Consider the following 17,970-nt stretch of genomic DNA (forward strand, 5'->3'; position numbering starts at 1 on the left):
TTGTGTCTCAGCAAGTTTCTGACCCGGTGGTTGGGTTTGGGTCATTGGACTGCGATGTTCTGAAAACATTCTGTCGGTTTCCAACCCGACCCAGAAATTAGCACTTAGTTGGATGAAAGTTTTATTTTCTAATTGTTGATGTGGAAGAACCGGGTCTCTGTCCATCAGAATCTCGGTGCGTCAGGATGTCGTATTGTCAGCTTCCTGTCCTTCATCGGCCAGACAGCAACAGGAGCTCCTCTTCAGAGAACATGGAGGAGAATCAAAGTTACACCAAACATTTACAGAACCACAGCGATCAGAACCAGTACCAAGTCCTGCTGGGACAGCCAATCAGAAAACATCATTTTTTTTCTTCCATTTTTTTCTAAGTTTCTGCAGCGCTAGTGGCTCATATTTTTGCAACAGTAGGCAGACAGGAAGGAATCGAACCCGCAACGTCCGCGTCGAAGACTAAGGCCTCCTAACGCGGGGCTTGGTAACCCCCTGTGCTACCACAGCACGTCCCCAGAAAACTCAAAGCTTCTCGTACAATTTGGTCCTCACACTTTTTCCTTCCACTCAGTATTTCATCCATTACAGAAAAGTTCTGGATTAAAGTACTTTATTTATTGGTCTGATCTGATTTTCTCAGAACCTGAACTTCCGGTTTCAACTAAACCAGAACATCTACATCACAGGTATCAAACTCCAGTCGCTGTCCTGCAGGTTTTAGACGAGCCAGGAACAAAACTCTGGAATGAAATAGTTTAATGACCTCCTCCTCGTGTAGATCAGTTCTCAGAGCTCATTATTCTATTCCGGTGGTGCAGCAGAGGCTCATCTAACGGTTGCAGGACAGCGACCCTCCAGGACAGGAGTTTGACACCCTGATGCAATTTAACTGAAGCACTTCAAATATAGATTTGATATCAATCTGGAATAAGTCTGTAAAATAACAGTTAAATTTAAATTCAGTTGAATCATTAAAATACATGTCAGATTTAGTTATAGCTTAACCCAAGCTGCAGATGAAAACTGACTTGAGATCCGTGAACCTGCCAGAGACCTGTTGCTGAATCTGCTGTGACCACCAGGGGTCAGTCTTTACACATCAGCAAACTGTTAAAATGAGATCTGAGCATTTAGTTTGTGAAGCGCAGTAGGACAAAAGCGCCACCTTCAGGCTGATTTAAAGTGTAATTAACAGAAAGCAAAGCTCTGCCCCCTGACAAATTTATAAAAAAAAAAACCCCACCAAGGTGGGTGGAGCCAAGTGTGGGGATGAGGGAGGGGTTAGCATTAATACCCGCTGAGTGACATAAAGCTGGAACCAACAGGAAAAATCAACTGCAGTAGCCACCCTTCAACCTAATGAGGGCAGCACCGAGATGGTTTTAGACAAAAAATCTTGCAATTAAACAAGTTTGCATGAAAATGTCTGTACAAAAAAATAAAGACAGAACTCTTAAGAACCGGTTATAGGGAGTATTTTGGGGTTTAGTTACTCTGTCTTGGTTCGAGGTTGTTCAAGAAAAAGTTCTTGCAGAGTTTGGTTCTGTGCCAGAAGTGCATCTGGTCCTCAGAGGTCAGGGTTCACCTCGCCTGCATCAGACTCTCCTCAGGTTCTTACTGAGATCTGCTGGAAACATGGACCATAGTTCTGGTTCTGAGCGGTTCAGCACCTTCCCTGCAGTCATGCAGCCTTTGATTCTGGTTGGAGAGGTCCTGAAGATCATCCACCTCAGAGAAATTGACCCAGTTACATTGCAGGACCAGTTCTGATCCAGAATACAGTGATGTGAGGAGGTTCATTCGGTTCTCTTTAGAGGACCATCCCTAGCTCTCTGAGATGCCCCCACACTTCAGCAGAGATACCACCAGAACCCATGGTTGACCACTGGCTGGATCTTGGAGGGTTTGGTCTGAAAGGTTCTGGTCCTGTGGGAGCCACTGTGTGGCTCCAGTCAGAACCTCCCCTTCCCTGTGACCAACCTGGAGGTTCAGGATCCGCCTGGTTGTCGAGTCTCCAGCACCAACATGTCGTCATACAGGACCTTCTCTGAATCAAACGCACCTCCAAGTTGATGTTTTAGATTGGGAAAAGTTCTGATTCTCCAAACTGGTACCATTCTGACGGCTGCAGGGAACATCCCATTTGATCAGAACCATCCCTTCGATCCAAACCTCAGTGAAGACAACTGATCCACTCAGGTGGTGTCAAACAAAGCTCACCTCAGTCACCAGGACCTGGTCTTAGGACTCAGCAGCTACCCATCCTGCTTTGTTGCCTCCTGTCTTCAGTCCCCATTGGACTCAACCACCTTCTCAGCCAGGATCTCCTGGAAGGTGGAGAGCTGCTTCATCTGCTCTGTCTGCATGGAGTGCCTCCTCATCAGCTTCTTCTTCATTTTGAATTCGGGGCCCCGCTTGGGAGATATCGGGGCCATGGGGACCAGGATCTTGTGTCCGCTGTGAACAGGGGAGGTGGGTTTTCCATTGGCTCGAATGTCAGGAATGGGTCGGTGGGGGTTGATGTTGAGAGGAGGCAGGAAGCCGGGCCTAGTGTGGGAGATGTGGTCCAGCAGCAGCGTCCCGGACCCGCGGCGCTCCAGCAGACCTGGGGGCCGACGGCGCATGGTGATGGGCGACACAGAGTTGGGAATGTTCTCCAGAGACTCCCTGGATGAGCTGGTCACCAGGGACAATGGGGAGGCGTTATATCGTCGCCGTTCCACTGACACCCGCCCGGAGTCTGGCGATCCAGGGATGGACTCTGGACAAAGGTGAGTGTCGGACTCATAGTGCTCCATGCGGCTCAGTTTAGGGTGCACCAGGAGCCGGATAGCCCCAGACCCCCCAGTGTTCTCCTGGGGCTCAGGGGCAGTGTTTCTCCTGTACAGGATCTGGTGCTGCTGCACCTTGTCGGCCCAGGACGTAGCAGAGAGGCCGGTGCAGTCCTCAGAGCAGGAACGGTCGATTGGTTTGGGAGAGCAGGGGTCGTGTGTCTCGATGCTGTGTCGTCGTGACAACCGAGTCCGGACTGGCTCCGAGATGGATAGACCGTTCATCTCAGCGGTGGCTCTGCTCAGATCACTACTGCCCTCTTCCTCCAGACCCGGGTCCAGCCGGTCTGGAGGAACTCCGCTCAGCACCGAGGGTGCCACCAGGCCCCAGGGCTCTGAGTTCAGCCTCTTCAGGAACTTCCGAGGTGGGGGCCGCTTCTCACCTGGAGGCCGAGCCGAAGGCAGTGGTAAGGCCGAGGTGAGCGCGAAGCTGAAGATGCCCTCCTCACCATTGGTCCTGTCCCCTGCAGGTGACGCAGTGCCAATCTCCACTTCTGAAGGAGACATGCAAGCAGGGGACAGTTTGTCCACGATGCTGGGTGATGGTGGCGAGTTCAGGTACTGCTTGGTCTTCTTGGTGCCCGATGGAGATGTGTCAGTGGTGATAATGATCACCTCCTTGCCCTTGGCCTTGCAGGCGTCCAGCAGTACCTGCAGTGTGTCGCGGTCTCCCCTGTTGATAGCGTGGACCAGGGCGGAGGCACCGGCATAGTCTCTGAGGCTGGGGTCTGCCCCGTTCTCCAGCAGCAGGGTCACCACCTCTCGCCCTGCCCGCTCGGCGCAGGCATGCATCAGCGCCGTGCGGCCGCTCTTGTCTGGGATGTTGGGGTCAGCACCTTTCTCCAACAGGTAGCGGACCATCCTCTGGCGGGTCTGCGGGTCGTCATAGCTCCCCAGGCAGGCGGCAGAGATGGGTGTCTCTCCCCGCTCGTTGCCTTCGTTGATGTAGGCTCCGCCTTCCAGCAGCAGCCGGGCAAGCCGCAGCTTTCCCTGGAACACAGCTTTGAGGAGAGCATTCCCCTCCGTCTGCAGGGGCCCTCCATCTCCCATGATCCTTTGACTCTCCTACACCTGCTGTCCACTGGAAGCTCGCTCAAGACTGGACATTCTCTCTGAAGTCACATGACCTGCAAGAGACAGTCAAGGCACTTAGACATGAACATCTGAAGAGACAGAGAAGACTGCTGCCGTCTAATTGGTTGGAATGATCTGTGACATCATCAGATGGTGATGCAGAAGTATCCCAGCTGTTCTGCTGGTCCATCATCATCATCATCATCACGAGATGATGGTCCTGAATGTCTGAGCAGCTGATCTCATTTGATACAAGTCATGAACTTCCCACTTGGGCCACAGAGGGCGCTCTGTCAATTAACACTTTACAGCAGAATTTCTTCTTCTGCTTATTACAGAACAAAGTTAGTCCATCCATCCAACATTCATCCAATAAACTATCCATCGTTCATTCATCCAACGGGTGTTGCTATGGTAACTGTCTTTATCAATCGTGACTGGTCTCTTACTGGTCAGACTGGGAGTTGCATTATTGATCCGGGTCAACAGGCGCCCTGTCCTACTTGTGTTCATCAGTCACCAGATGATGATGATGACGATGATGATGACGATGAAGCTGTGAAGGAATGCGGCGTCACCGTTGCTACGTCACCGCGCCACTCTGACGCATCGCTTTCTATATTTACTCAGCTCCTGCACGAGCGTGTGCGCGTGAATTGACCGCAGCAGCGCGCGCACTCACACGCATGCAGGGAGGAGATGGACGGTGTTTCTTCATCACCATTTCAACATTTGCACGAGCAGAACTACGGGCACGCGCCCACTGTTGCAGCTGATGATGAAGATGAGGAGGGTGATGAAGATGAAGAAGGACGGTGGGATGAAGAGGAGGAAGGCCAGTCTTACCGCAGCTGAAGAAGCGGCTTCCTTCTCTTCCTCAGCTGGTTCCGACCGACTGACGGAGCCGCTGCGCGACTCTTCCTCCTCCTCCTCTTCCTTCTCTTCCTCCCAGCCCTAATTAACCCTTAGAGCTCAGTCAGATCTGAGCTGATCAGGAAGCAGCCTTACTGTCTCCATAGCAACACTCACTTCCTGGTGCCTGCCGAAGACTTCTGGTCCAGGCGCGGAAACATCCAGAACCAGAACTCAGCAGAACTGCAGTTCCCTCTGCATCCAGCAGGGGGCGGCGCAGGGAACGAGTGGCAGCAGCAGAACCACCTGATTATCGACACGCGACCAAACGGATCGTCGGTCTCGTTTGGAGCTGGGCCTCCAGGTGGCAGCAGAGAGCAGCGATTGGCCAGACTGAGGTCTTCCTGGATCCAATTCTGGTTCTGATCCGGGTTCTGATACTCAGCCTGAAGAACTGAGGAGTTAAACACCTGCTGTAGACCCAGGAGTCCTGTGGCAGAGCCAGAACCAGAACCTGGAGCCGGCAACACCAGCAGAGTTTCTGTCAGGTTCTGCAAAGACCACAGCGATGGAGAGGCGCCCCCTGCTGGTGGGGAGTCAGATTCCAGCTGCCTTCAGACGGGATGCTGAATCCTGGAGGGATAGTTCTGGTCCAGATCCAATCAGTTGGAAGGAGGATCAGGACTTGGAGGTCACCTGGAGGTCACCTGGACAACACGGGTCATGGATCACCTGGTGATGTCACAAAGCGCTGGAGCCCTCGGACTGATGGAGTGTCAACCTGATCACTGAGCTGCTGAAGTTAAAAATAAAATACTGCAGAACACACACACACAAACACACAAACACACTGTTGCTATTGTAGAATCCCAGTTTCTATGGCAACCACAGCTAAATTCCTGCAAAAGTTTCCCACAGTGACAAACCCTGCTGGTCTGCAGCCGCAGAGGAGAAACTGCTCCTAACAGACTGGAGACAGACTGGGGACAGACTGAGTTTTTTGTAAATGTTTGAAAATGAAGTCAAAATATGAAAATATTTTCTATTTTTTAGTTTCTCGGTTTGTAAATAAACATCTGAACAAATCAAACAAACTTGATTCAACAAATGAAACATTTTCATCCTAAAGTGAACTAATATTCTTATGGTTCTGACGGGTCCGGTTGGTTCCGTCCCTGCAGAGCCACTTCTGACCCGGCTTCATTGGACCCGTACCGACCTGTGCTGTGTCAGAACCAGAACCAGGTCTGCTGTGGGCCAGCTGACCTCACCTGATTGGTTGTTCTGGCTGAACAAACTGTAGAGGTCAAAGGGCAAAGTCACATGGAGTCAATGCACCACAGAGTGTTTGTGGGGCTGAAATCAGCCAATCAGAGGAGAGGACTCTGACCTCCTCTTCCTCTTCCTCCTCTTCCTCCTGGTGACTCCACAGCCTGACGATGCTCAGCAAAGGAAGCTCCTGGTGAGGCCCGCTCTAGACAGGTTCTGTTGGTTCTGTTTGGTTCTGTAGACCAGGTGGTCCAGGCTGAACAGGTTCTGCAGCTGGTCCAATTAACGCTGACTGCAGAACAGAACCTGATTCTGTTCGTCTGACCCACTTCCAGCTGCTGCTCCTTTGATGACTACAAGCTGACCACCGAATGGCTCCAGAACCAGACCCAGCACCGGCCCAAAGTGGCCGTGATCTGCGGGTCCGGACTCGGCCTGCTGGCTGAAGCCGCCACCGACAAGCAGACCTTCAGGTACCAGGACATCCCCAACTTCCCTGTCAGCACAGGTGAGTGGGCGGGGTCATGTTGCGAATGGGCGGGGTCAGAGTCTGAGTGGGCGGGGTCAGATTCTGAGTGGGCGGGGTCATCTGATCCTGGAATCTGATTCATTTAGCTGCTTAGTGACTCAGTGGTTGTTTATTCTTGTGAATTGCTGGTTAGCATTAGCCCAATATGTTAGCGCCACCTTCTGGTGAGGAATGAGGACCAAATGTCTCCATTGGCTCTCATCCAGAACGTGACGGTTAACAGCAGAATCTGTCCTGGTAGTTTAATCTTCACGAGTCTCTCAGCAGGTCTCGCCTTCGCTCTGATTGGTTGCTACACCAAACCCAGTAAACCCAATAAACCCAGTCCCTCCAGTGGTCAGCTGGTAAAAATGAACTGATCACTGAATCTAAACTGGATTCATGATGAAACTAAATTAAATGAATTTATGAAGCAAAGCCTTTTGTCCTCCATCTTCCCTCCTCCCAGAAACCCTGCCCCTTTTCTCCAACCTTTCATCCCGTCTGGCTAATCTCACTGCTTCCCTCAACCTAGCTCCGTCCTGGATGATGATGACGTGTCTGAGCTGTTGCCATGGTAACCACTGTCTCTGCTTTCTAGTCCCAGGCCATGAAGGGTGCCTGGTGTTTGGGACGATCGAGGAGACGCCCTGTGTCTTCATGAAGGGACACTTCCACCTGTACGAAGGTTACTCCCTCTGCCAGGTGAGTCGTCCTCATTGCTACCCAGCATGCACTGGGGCGGGAGGGTGCCTACGGCTAATTCTACCTCTGTGTCCAAAGAAAGTATTGCTAGTTGAGAGTTTGTCTTTGTGTTAACGTCTCCCAACACCCTCTCCCGTTCCCCCCCTCCGGTTCCTCCTTTGGTCCTCCCACCTTTCCCCTTCTCCTCCTCCCCCTTCCTCACCTCAAGGTGACCTTCCCAGTTCGGATCTTCAAGCTGCTGGGTGTGGACTCTGTCCTGGTGACTAACGCCTCGGGGGGGATCTGTCCGGACTTCAAGGTCGGGGACATCATGGTGATCCGGGATCACATCAACCTGCCAGGTTTCGCCGGCCAGCACCCTCTCTGCGGACCCAACGACGAGCGGTGAGGCCCAACGACCGGAAGTGCCAAGCCTTTTCCGTCACGGTAAACCTGCCCTCCGTCCCCCATCCAGGTTCGGGACGCGGTTTCCCTGCATGTCGGACGCCTACAGCAAAGAACTGCGGACGCTGGCGCTGGACGTGGCCTCTGACCTCGGCTGCAGCGTCCGCACCGGCGTCTACTGCATGGTGAGCGGACCCAACTTTGAGACCATTGCCGAGGCCCGCATGCTGCTGACGCTGGGCTGCGACTGCGTGGGTAAGACGGGGCTGAGGGGCGACATGAAGACAGGAGCAGCATGGTTCTGGACATGATGTCCTGGTTAGATTGTCCTTCAACTTGTCCATGTTTGTGATTGATGTCTTCATGGTTAGGGTTCTCTGTCCTCCCACATCTCTCCGATGTCTAAACCGGCGTGCGCTCAAAAACTGTGCACCTCATATGTTACTGAAGTCGGCAGGTATAAAAATGAAAGTTTGCATAAATATACACAAACTTTTGACCTGCAGTGAAAATGTTCAGCAGCATCCAACTTTTTCTGTGGACAATAATAAACTACAAAGAGTCAAAACAAAATCCACTGAAATCTGATTCAGTTATTTAGAGCAGGAAGCATCAAACCCCAGGATTTATGATTTTAATATTTTATCATTTAAACGATGAAACTGAACCCGTTTATCCTCAGACAATAAGCCAACAGAAAATACAGAAAATAGAAATAAAGGATGTGAAAACCTCAGTCCAACGTCAACAATCATGTTGCTCAGTTTGAGTCTCATAAAGATGAAACTCCTGGTCTGAATGAATCTATTTATTGTCCCTAAAGAGAAACCAGGGCTGATCAGACAGTTTGATTATTGATCAGGTGTGGAGACAATCACAGGTCCATCAGTAGCTGCATCCAGGTGAGCCGCTACCTGAGGAGAACATGGAGCCATTGATCAGAGATCAGATTGATCAGATTGATCTGCTGGTTTATCAGCGTTTAGATTCATCCAGACTGATCATCCTGGAGCTCTGAGCAGAACTTACAGCTGGACCGGTACCGGTACCGGACAGAAATCATCTGGACTCTGTAAATGTAACTTGTGCTCCTGATTCCTGGGTTCAGGATGAAGATTTAAATCCCGGCTGAACGCTCTGCTGCTCTGGAAGATCTTTAGGATTCTTTCTTTCATTGTTATTTTTGTGAGGTGACCTTATGTGACCTTATATAAATAAACTATATTATTATTATTATTATAGATACTTATTCTGCTACAAACAAGGACGTTGCCATGGACCGTTGCTGCTTAACGTGGCGGCAGACTTCCTGGTATCTATACCAGTTTACATCAATATGTATTTCTGGAGGCGACAGGCGGAGCAGCAGCTGCTCTGTTTCCCCAAATCAGGAAGAATAAAAGAAAGGTGAGCAGCTCTGATCGCAGCACGGCTTCAAACATCTGGAGCTTTTTAAATTTGTCCTACGCCAAGTTTTAGTGTGAAGACCGCACAGTGTTTTATACAAGAGACCCCTGGACATTTCTGGGACAGTTTCAGGAAATCCTCATCAAGGCTTTCTCAAAAAATGTCATCAGTTCTTTTTCCCCTGAATCTGCATCAAAACTCCTCTGATCATGTTTCTTCTCACTGTCTGTGACTCAACTTTCTTGAATTATTCTTTTCATTAGAACAATAAGAATTTATAAAAGATCCCACTCCGGTGGGTTAGGGGTTAGGCCCGCTTCAGCGGCCCGCTTCAGCTTACAAGTAGAGAGACAGGCTGGGTTTACCTTGGACAGGTTTGGAGCCGGCAGGGTCCAGTTGAGACTCTACAAACAGAAAGACAGATCAATATGCTGGTTCTGCTCAGCTGGTTCTGCTCAGCTGGTTCTGATCCAGTACCTACCTGTCCCTGCTGAACAGCCTGCTTCAGTCTGGACCGGGTCATCTTGGTCTCCTAGGGGAAAAGAACCATAAACAACAATCAGAACCAGAACTGAGGTTGAGATTCAGGATTTACTGCAGAATGTTCTGGATCCTTCAACAGAAGTGAATCTAGACTGGGTTCTGATCCGATTTACCAACATAATTTACTGAAGGTTTGGATCATCTCCATCCAACCGCTGCAGAACCATTCCTTTCAGAAACGGTTCCGTTCGGCTAGAGTCACAGACGGACCATGAATTCAGGAACCCGTTCCCCTGCTTTCTCAGAACCAGAACCCTCTGCTGTAATCTCTTGAGTGTAAACCACTGGGTCTGATGACCCCACAGCCTGTCAGCCAATCAGAACTCACAAACATGGGCAGGTCCTGGGTGTCTCTGATGGTAGCCTTCATCATGGCGACCACGTGTTCGTGTGTTATCACCTCCTGTAGAAGATCAAGCCGTGTTACACCATTGGTTGGATGTTGGTTGGATGTTGGTTGGATGCCATAGTGACGTTCGCTTGTCTGCCAGGAATGTCGATGGTCCCTGAAGTCACCGTGGCGAAGCACTGCGGACTCAAAGTTCTGGGTTTGACCCTCGTCACCAACAAGGTCTCTGACAGGACGCACTGTCCTCTCCTCACCCGTCTCTCTTCCTCTCCTCACCCGTCTCTCTTCCTCTCCTCACCCGTCTCTTCCTGTCCTTCTGCAGGTGTCTCTGGACTACAGCCGTGAGGAAAAGGTGAACCATGATGAGGTTCTGGAGATCTGCAAGATGAGGGCGGAGCTTCTGCAGAAGCTGGTCTCCACTCTGATTGGCCGCTGCCAGCAGAACATCAACACACACTGAGACACACACCTGTAGCTGCTCCTGGTTTCCAGTTGATTTCTGTCCACAATAAAAGTGAAGAACCTTCTTTGGTCTCCAGGTCTCTTTAGAACCTCCAGAACCTCCAGAACTTTCTGACCCAGCAGTTTGCCAGTGAATGAAACATGAAGCCTCTCATTTCATCTTTTATTATCAAATAAGGTTCACACTGAGCGTGTGCAAACAGTCACATGACTGCACCACATTAGTTATAATTATTAACCAATCAGATGTAGAGATATCAGCAGGGGGCGGGGCCTCTGTGGCCCAATCAGCTGTCAGCATTCCTACGACCCTTTAGTACCTCTGATCATGGCTTCCAACGTCTTCCACTGATCCGGAGTCACCTGGAGGACAGGTGAGACACCAGCAGTGACGTTAGTGACGCTCTACAGTCAGACTACAGTTACTCATCGAAACATCTGTGTGTTACTATTTTCTTTTGTTATTTAATTGTATTTCCTCTACACGTTTTGTCGAGCGATTGCTGTTTCCATGCGACAGTATCCATAGCGACAGAAATGTAAACAATGGAGGGAGATGCTCGTTTTGTTGGTGGTAAAACAGAAACTATTTAGAGTTTCCGTTGCCAAGTCCGATTATTATAAGCGGCTTTGGGCTTGTTTCTTTTTTTTTAATCACTGTCTTTTTATTGAGTTTTTTCCTTTAATACATACAGTTTGTGAATACAGAGAAGTGTATCTAGTTAAAGTGTATCTAACACATACTTAAAATAATACACACAGAGAAAATAATCCTTCCAAAGTAATCCCATTAACCCACCCTGGTCACTGCCCAGTAGGTCCACCCACTGCATTCCTATCCCTGACAGAAACAGAACACATTTTAATAAAATTTATTAACTTCATTAATCTGGAGCATTATTTTATGTTTTGAAATGAATCAAGAAAGGCTCCCCATGATTTTTCAAATTTACCAGTTGCATGTTGAAGAGAACATCTAATACTTTCCAGTTTCAAACACGACATGAGGTCACAAAGCCACTGCTTGTGAGTTGGAGGAGCAGCAGCTTCCACCTGGTCAGAACTGAGCACCTCGATATCAGTGAGCAAAATGCCAGGGCCCGTCGTTTAGAGGCTGGGAAAGGCAACACTGAACCACTGAACCACTGAACCCAAAGAGAGTCAAGAAAGGACCAGGTGTTACTGCTGGCCAACCTGGACATTGTAGGAAAAACATCTGTCCAGAACTGACCCAAAGCGGGCAGGACCAGTACATACGGACCAGTACATACGGACCAGTACATACGGACCAGTACATACGGACCAGTACATATGAGCTAGTGTGGCTACAGCAGTTTTGCATTTGTCGCAGTGTGGGGTGAGGAAAGAGAAAAGAGAGAGTTTGCATTTGGAGCGATGGGCTTTATTCACTATTTTGAACTGAATGAGACAATGGTGCACAGAGAGACGTTGTATTCACCAGTTTAAGTAAAGAGTCCCAGGTCTCATCCAGTGTAGAGATATTCAAGTCTTCTTCCCATGAAGTTTTAAGTTCAGGTGAGGAGGTCTTGGGCTTGTTTCTTTTTAAAGTCATTTGCAAATGTAATGAGTGGCTGGTTTCGCCTTTTTGGGCTGTTTTTGAATGTGAAGTTTGGAAATAAGCAGAGACATAATAAACGCCAGAATTACTATAGTTTTAGTCCATCATTTCCCGGATGATCCGTCCCGCTGTGTCTTTGTTAACGTCAAGTTAACATATGACCCGTGAACGACGAGGAGCTTCGCATTGCGCTCCAGAAAACTGCAAACGTGGAGAATAATATGAACAGCAATAAACGTGAAAACAGCCACGAAGGAACGAGTCGGTAAAGTTGGGCAGCTAAACGCCGTTATAATTATTAATATTAAGATAAGGGTCACTAATCTGTGCAGCCAGCTGAGTTGTGGAGCTGCAGGAGATCTGTGTGACACCAAACACAGGGCCGTAACACAAAACCTGGAGGCTGGGGCCAAAGGGGGCTTTAAAATCCTATTTATAGTTTTCTAGACAATAGAAACACAAAAACAAACACAAATTACTAAAGTTTTTTTGTTCTGTTGTAACCATTAAACAATCTCCCCTTCAGTTCCACCTCATCAGTGGAGACACATTGTTGATGTTACATTATAAAATAACTAACAATTAAGTATTGGCAAAGATCAATGAGATTTTCACAGGAGGTGAAGCGTTGTTAGCAGCTTCTGATAGCAACTAAAACAGTTACTTTTAATGTAACTTAGTTACTTTCCAAATCAAGTAGCCAGTAATCTAAGTTACTTTTTCAAGGAGTAATCAGTAATTTAGTTAATTTTTCAAAGTAACTATGCCGTCACTAGACATGAGACAGGTGAGCGCCTCCACTCACCTTGCGCAGCTCGTTAAACTCTCCGGCCATCGATACGTACTCCCCTCCATCGAAACGGATCACCTGTGAATGCAGACGGGTTCAGGTCACATTTCGTTCTCATGTGACGTCAAACGTCTGGCAATTTTGTAGCTGACGGCCATCTTGGTAGGTATTCAAAACTAACTGCCATGACAGCTTGCATGGTGTTGCTATGGCAACAATACGGGTGATCTTGGCAGCAGCCATTTTGTTCATGTATTTTTCTCTTCGTCGGTCAAGAAGGTCTATATTTAGTTCATATATGCTTTGTGTTGCGTTTGCCTGTCAAGATGGCCGTTCAGAGAAATCGTGATGAAAACATTTTCTTTGTCCAATCAGAGCAGGGCATGACCTATGACCTCATCATGGAGGCAGCGGTGAGGTCCAGAACCAGTTGGTCTGGTTCTGGACAGGTTCTGTGGTTCAACTGCTCAGAATTGTCAACCTGCTCCAGTTGGTTATGATGGAAAACGGGTCAGGACTCTGGTCGGTTCCAGTCAGAAACGGGTCAGAACTCACGGCTCCAGACATCCAGCTGGCGAAATCGCTGCTCAGGTACGCCGCCAGGTTGGCGAGCTCAGCTGGTTTTCCGAGCCGACCCGTCGGAATCCGATCGATCATCGACTTCTCAAAGGTTCCAGTCGGGTCCAGACGGCTGAAGGCTCCCTGAGCAGGACCAGAACCCAGGTTCTAACACGGGTCGATCGGTTTCATCTAGCAGAAACTCAGCAATAAATCGAGTCATATTACAACAAAGGGCTTGAAAGGTCAAAGTTCAAGGCCTGGGCACCATGACACCAGCCCAGGGAAAGGACAGGAAGTGGGCGGTACCTTGGTCTTGATTGGTCCAGGCTGGATGATGTTGAACCTGTGGCCGTAGCGCCCCCACTCTGCAGCCAGAGACCTGCGGGTGAGAGCCACACAGTTACCATGGCAACGACAGGGCCACGGCGACGCGTCGGGCTCCGACTGACTTGTAGAGCGCCTCGACTCCGGCCTTGGCTGCCGCACTCGGAACCACAAAACCAGAACCAGACTCGGCGTAGATGGTGGTGATGGCGAGGAACGAGGCGCCTGAGACACAAGAAGATGGTTAGAACAGCTTGGGTTCTGGTTGCGGTTCTGGTTCTGGTTCTGACCTTTCTGGGCCTGGATCAGCCTCTTGCCCAGCTCCAGCGTGACGAACGCCGTCCCGTTCAGGACGATGTCGGTGACGCTCCGCCAGCCATTGGGCGTCAGTCGCTCCGTCGGACAGATGAAATTCCCTGCGGCGTTGTTGATGATCACCTGGACCAATGGGGACACAGGACAGAGTGATGTCATCACCAACGCTCTGAACACACGACAACAACAGGTTCTGGTTCTGGTTTACATCAGGAAGTCCGCTTAGCGCCACCATCTGGTCCACGCAGCGCGCCACAGCCTGAGGGTCTCTGACGTCACACTGGAGGGCGTGGACCTGAGCACAGACACGGACTGGGTCAGACGCTGGGTTCTGGACCCGTTCTGGTTCCGGGATGACCCGGTTACCTGGTTCCCGGTCTGGTTGCTGATCTCACTGGCCGTCTCCTGCAGGACATCCAGCTTTCTGAACCAGACAAGCAGAAGTTCAGGAACGGTTCCTGAAGGGGTCATGTGACCTCTGATGTGACCTCTGACCTGCTGGCGATGACACAGCGGGCTCCCAGCTGGGACAGAACCACGGTCATGGCCCGGCCCAGGCCAGTGCCGCCTCCGGTGATGAAGGCCAGCCGGTCTCTGAAGCTTCCTGCCGGCAGCATGGTGCCTTCGGACGGAGCGAAGAACCCGGACGGACGGGCCGATCTGGACCGGACCGGCGGCCTGGGGAACCGGGTCTGAGACACACAAAGTTGTGGCCCGGTTAGAACCCAGTTCAATTAAAGTGATTGAACATGAGAACAATTACAATCAATCAATCAATTAACAGATTCCTTGATTAATCGATTAGTTGACAGGTCGTCCTGCCATGCAGGTGTTCAGGTGGGCGTGGCTGCTGCAATGGGCACCTGCAGCCTGTTACCATGGTGATACATGGGGGGGCAGTCCAGTCCTTCCTCCTCATGCAGCGTATATATGCTGCATATTTGTCCTTAATTTGATTTTTGTTAGCATTTTAGCTCCACTTTATATCAAGCTAACTGTAAGCCACATAAAATAAATGTGTTTTTAAGTAACAGCTGATTATGCAATGATTTCTATAACTAGTCAATTTGCAGGGGAATTGCCATTAAGACAGTTAAATGTTTTTGCAATATTAAAAGTGTTTAATGTGCATTATTTGACAAATCATCATACAATAAAAAATTGTCTTGGAAATATTGCATTGTTCACAGAGAAAGCTGTATTTGTTTAAAAAAATAAAAACTGTTTTCAAATGTAGAGAATTGAAATTATTTTTGTCACTGAACCTGTGAAGAAATAAATGCATGGTTAGCAGTCCTCCGGTCAGAAGGGGGCGCTGCGTCCTGTAACATGCACGCTCTGGAGCAAGTGAGAGACAGCGAGTGGCAGTTAGGAAAAGTTTGTTAAGCTCTTGATCTCTTCAGCACCTCAGTGGTTCATGTTCTTTGCCTCGTTACGGACAAGTGAGGGAGTTCACCCCGAAGACGAGACCTGGAGGAAATGTCTCCGCTGGGTTTTTAATCTACCATCAGAAGACCGAACCAGGACCAGTTAACAGAACTATACATATAGTTATTCATACATTTAATGTGTTTGTGATTCTGAACACTGTATAATCCCCTGGTTATGTGTCAGTCATCTGCCACAGGCAGAGCCAGAGGGGCAGTGTGGGGGTGTTTGTGACATTCTGACGTCACAAACACCGTAAAAAACACAAATAAATGTCAAACTTTCTAGTTAGAAACACTAGAACCCACAAAAGACCCCCTGGAGGGGGAAAGAAAGTCAAACCTGTGGCCCCCTGGTGCTGACAACGTGAACTACAGCTGGTCGGGGTCTTTTCGATGTAAGAGGGAACGGGGTGAAAGGTCAACACGGACTTAAAACTTTAACGTTCCTTCTGTCCGACACATGACGCTTCATACGCTACTCTCTGACGTCACAGATGCTGCTTGATCTCACCTGCAGAAGTTTCCTTCCTGAGCTCATCATGACGGCCGCCATCTTGGTTTTAGCTGATGACGTATGAGGGGCCGTACCACCATGACGACGTGAAAGGGGAGGGGCAGCACTTAACTTTTTATTTTAATACTTTACTCAATAAAAATGGGCAACATTTGCTTTTATTATTTTTAGCTTCAATAGTTTAATGAACACAGAACAAACCTTGGCATTTCCTTGGAACCAGAACCTGTTGGTTCTGATCTGGTTCCGGTTTCGTCCCCCATTTATGGTTCGGTCTGGATCAGATGACAGTCACGTATTTCGAACAGCTCTGTCCCCGGTTCCAGCAGAATCTCCTGTAAAAGCTTCCCGGTGCGGTTCCGGTTCTTATCCGGTCCAACAGCGTCTCAGGTGGACTGACAGATGGAGAACCGAGCGTCTGGACCCGAGCTGGTTCTGGTCTTCAGCGGAAAGCGGAAGTCTGGGAAAGATTACATAACGGACGTGATCCAGGATCGGTAAGGTTCGGTTGCGATAAAAGCAGGAGCTCGGTTTGTTTACATCGGAGTCACGTGGCTGTTCCCTTTATGTATGAAGCATCAGAACCACTGCGGTCTTGGTTCTGGTTTTGGGTCTGGTTCTTGTTCTGGTCCTGGTCTTTGTTCTGTTCTGGTATTGGTTCTAATCTTTGTTCAGGTTCTGGTCTTGGTTTTGGTCTTGGTTCTTGTTTTGGTTCTAGAGGTTTCTTCCTGTTTGTCTCTCTTAGGAGGCGGGACCTGTCGTGTGGTGGACCAATCAGCTTGCTCCGTCTAACATTTTCTTCTTCTTCTGCAGTCTTGGCCCAGAGGTGTGCGCTGTGCTGCGTCTGTCCGGGCCTCTGAAGCAGCAGTACGCTCAGGTGAGACCGCGCTGTGCACTGCACCTCGTCGCCATGGTAACTCCCACCTGACCTGTGCCGGTCCCTCAGGAGCGCGGCCTGGACCTGGATCGGCTGCTAGGTTCCGGACCGTACAAGGAGCGGTACCGGGCCGATATGATCCGCTGGGGGGAGGACCGCCGGAACCGGGACCCGGGCTTCTTCTGTCGCTTAGCAACCAGAGGAGCCCAGCAACCTGTGTGGGTGAGGGCTGTGATTGGTCAGCACTGCTCTCCGATTGGTCAGGATGGCTCTCTACTTTCTGATTGGTCAGGATGGCTCTCTGCTCTCTGATTGGTCAGGTGGTGAGCGATGCCAGGCGGCCGTCGGACCTGCAGTGGTTCCGGTCCGAGTTTCCCCGTCAGACCCGCAGCGTCAGAGTCCAGTGCTCGGAGGAGACCCGGGGGCGGAGGGGGTGGAGCTTCACGCCAGGTACGCTGGCCCACCTTTCTCTCTCTCTGTGTGTGTCGCGCAGTCGTCTACCTACTCAGGAGTTCACCTGTCCCTCAGGTGTGGACGATGCTGAGTCGGAGTGCGGGCTGGACCGCGGCGTGGAGTTTGACTGGATCATCAGGAACGAGGCCGACGCCCCCTCCCTGGACCAGCAGCTGCAGCCCATCCTGAGGGCGGCGCAGGAAGCGGCGGTGCTCCGACATAATCCATAAAGTTATTATTGATTAGCTTCAATTTTAATCAGTTATTTAGAAAGAAATGATTTAAACTAATGACATTACAGACTGCTACTGAGCATGTGCAGCATGCACCACTTCACCTGCGGGCAGCTACCTGGTGAAGCACCTGACCTCAGATCCGCATTCTGATTGGCTGAGAGGGGTCAGCCAGTGTTTCAGGAAGCTGAACAAAGAACTCTGCTGTGTGCCACCGGGGGGCGCTGCAGTTCCCCACTGGAGTGCTTGCCCTTCAGTGTTCAGGAGGAACTGGGGGTTCTGTTTGGATCAGAACTGGACCGGCTGCTTAATACCATCAGCAGGAACGACGAAGAATGAAAATATTTAAATCTGATTTTTTTTTTCCATGATTTTTCTGGATCCTCTTAGAAATAAACAGAATTTAAATATTTCATCTTGTAGTTTTCATTCTGGCCAGTGGAGGCCGCTGCTGAACGATCTGAACCCAAGCAGATCGGACCAGGCCGGTTCTGATCTGCACCGGTTCTAGTTCTG

At 49.8% G+C, this 17,970-nt stretch overlaps 4 protein-coding genes across 9 annotated transcripts; 2 read left to right on the forward strand and 2 right to left on the reverse strand.

Moving 5' to 3' along the window:
• Positions 1-17: 17 nt before the first annotated feature.
• On the reverse strand, positions 18-10,052 carry LOC122830902 (ankyrin repeat domain-containing protein 34A). Of its 5 annotated transcripts, XM_044116677.1 has the most exons (4): positions 9,896-10,052; positions 9,506-9,556; positions 9,390-9,428; positions 18-3,952 (listed from the first exon to the last, which is right to left on the reverse strand). In XM_044116677.1, exon 4 carries the CDS (start codon positions 3,873-3,875, stop codon positions 2,280-2,282), a length of 1,596 nt encoding a protein of 531 aa, XP_043972612.1. In that variant the 5' UTR covers positions 3,876-3,952; positions 9,390-9,428; positions 9,506-9,556; positions 9,896-10,052; the 3' UTR covers positions 18-2,279. The 5 variants fall into 5 exon arrangements, with proteins under 5 accessions (XP_043972612.1, XP_043972616.1, XP_043972615.1 ...); XM_044116681.1 differs by lacking the exons at positions 9,390-9,428; positions 9,506-9,556; positions 9,896-10,052 and adding an exon at positions 6,142-6,162; XM_044116680.1 differs by lacking the exons at positions 9,390-9,428; positions 9,506-9,556; positions 9,896-10,052 and adding an exon at positions 4,929-5,009.
• Positions 6,075-10,442, forward strand: pnp4b (purine nucleoside phosphorylase 4b). Its single transcript, XM_044116696.1, has 7 exons — positions 6,075-6,213; positions 6,356-6,528; positions 7,130-7,233; positions 7,442-7,617; positions 7,688-7,872; positions 10,059-10,138; positions 10,239-10,442. Exons 1-7 carry the CDS (start codon positions 6,191-6,193, stop codon positions 10,374-10,376), a joined length of 879 nt encoding a protein of 292 aa, XP_043972631.1. The 5' UTR covers positions 6,075-6,190; the 3' UTR covers positions 10,377-10,442.
• An 82-nt stretch (positions 10,443-10,524) lies between these two features.
• decr1 (2,4-dienoyl CoA reductase 1, mitochondrial) lies at positions 10,525-16,231 on the reverse strand. 2 transcript variants are annotated; one of them, XM_044116695.1, is made up of 10 exons: positions 16,093-16,231; positions 14,443-14,639; positions 14,314-14,371; positions 14,156-14,242; positions 13,923-14,070; positions 13,758-13,857; positions 13,615-13,687; positions 13,303-13,449; positions 12,763-12,825; positions 10,525-10,741 (listed from the first exon to the last, which is right to left on the reverse strand). In XM_044116695.1, the coding sequence occupies exons 2-10, from the start codon at positions 14,562-14,564 to the stop codon at positions 10,682-10,684; spliced, it is 858 nt and encodes a 285-aa protein (XP_043972630.1). In that variant the 5' UTR covers positions 14,565-14,639; positions 16,093-16,231; the 3' UTR covers positions 10,525-10,681. The 2 variants fall into 2 exon arrangements, with proteins under 2 accessions (XP_043972630.1, XP_043972629.1); XM_044116694.1 differs by lacking the exon at positions 16,093-16,231 and adding an exon at positions 15,889-15,996.
• Positions 16,187-17,867, forward strand: pmvk (phosphomevalonate kinase). Its single transcript, XM_044116699.1, has 5 exons — positions 16,187-16,388; positions 16,705-16,768; positions 16,838-16,990; positions 17,089-17,218; positions 17,297-17,867. The coding sequence occupies exons 1-5, from the start codon at positions 16,294-16,296 to the stop codon at positions 17,449-17,451; spliced, it is 597 nt and encodes a 198-aa protein (XP_043972634.1). The 5' UTR covers positions 16,187-16,293; the 3' UTR covers positions 17,452-17,867.
• Positions 17,868-17,970: the final 103 nt, after the last annotated feature.

Source organism: Gambusia affinis, linkage group LG05, assembly GCF_019740435.1.
Source record: "Gambusia affinis linkage group LG05, SWU_Gaff_1.0, whole genome shotgun sequence".
Taxonomy (NCBI): domain Eukaryota; kingdom Metazoa; phylum Chordata; class Actinopteri; order Cyprinodontiformes; family Poeciliidae; genus Gambusia; species Gambusia affinis.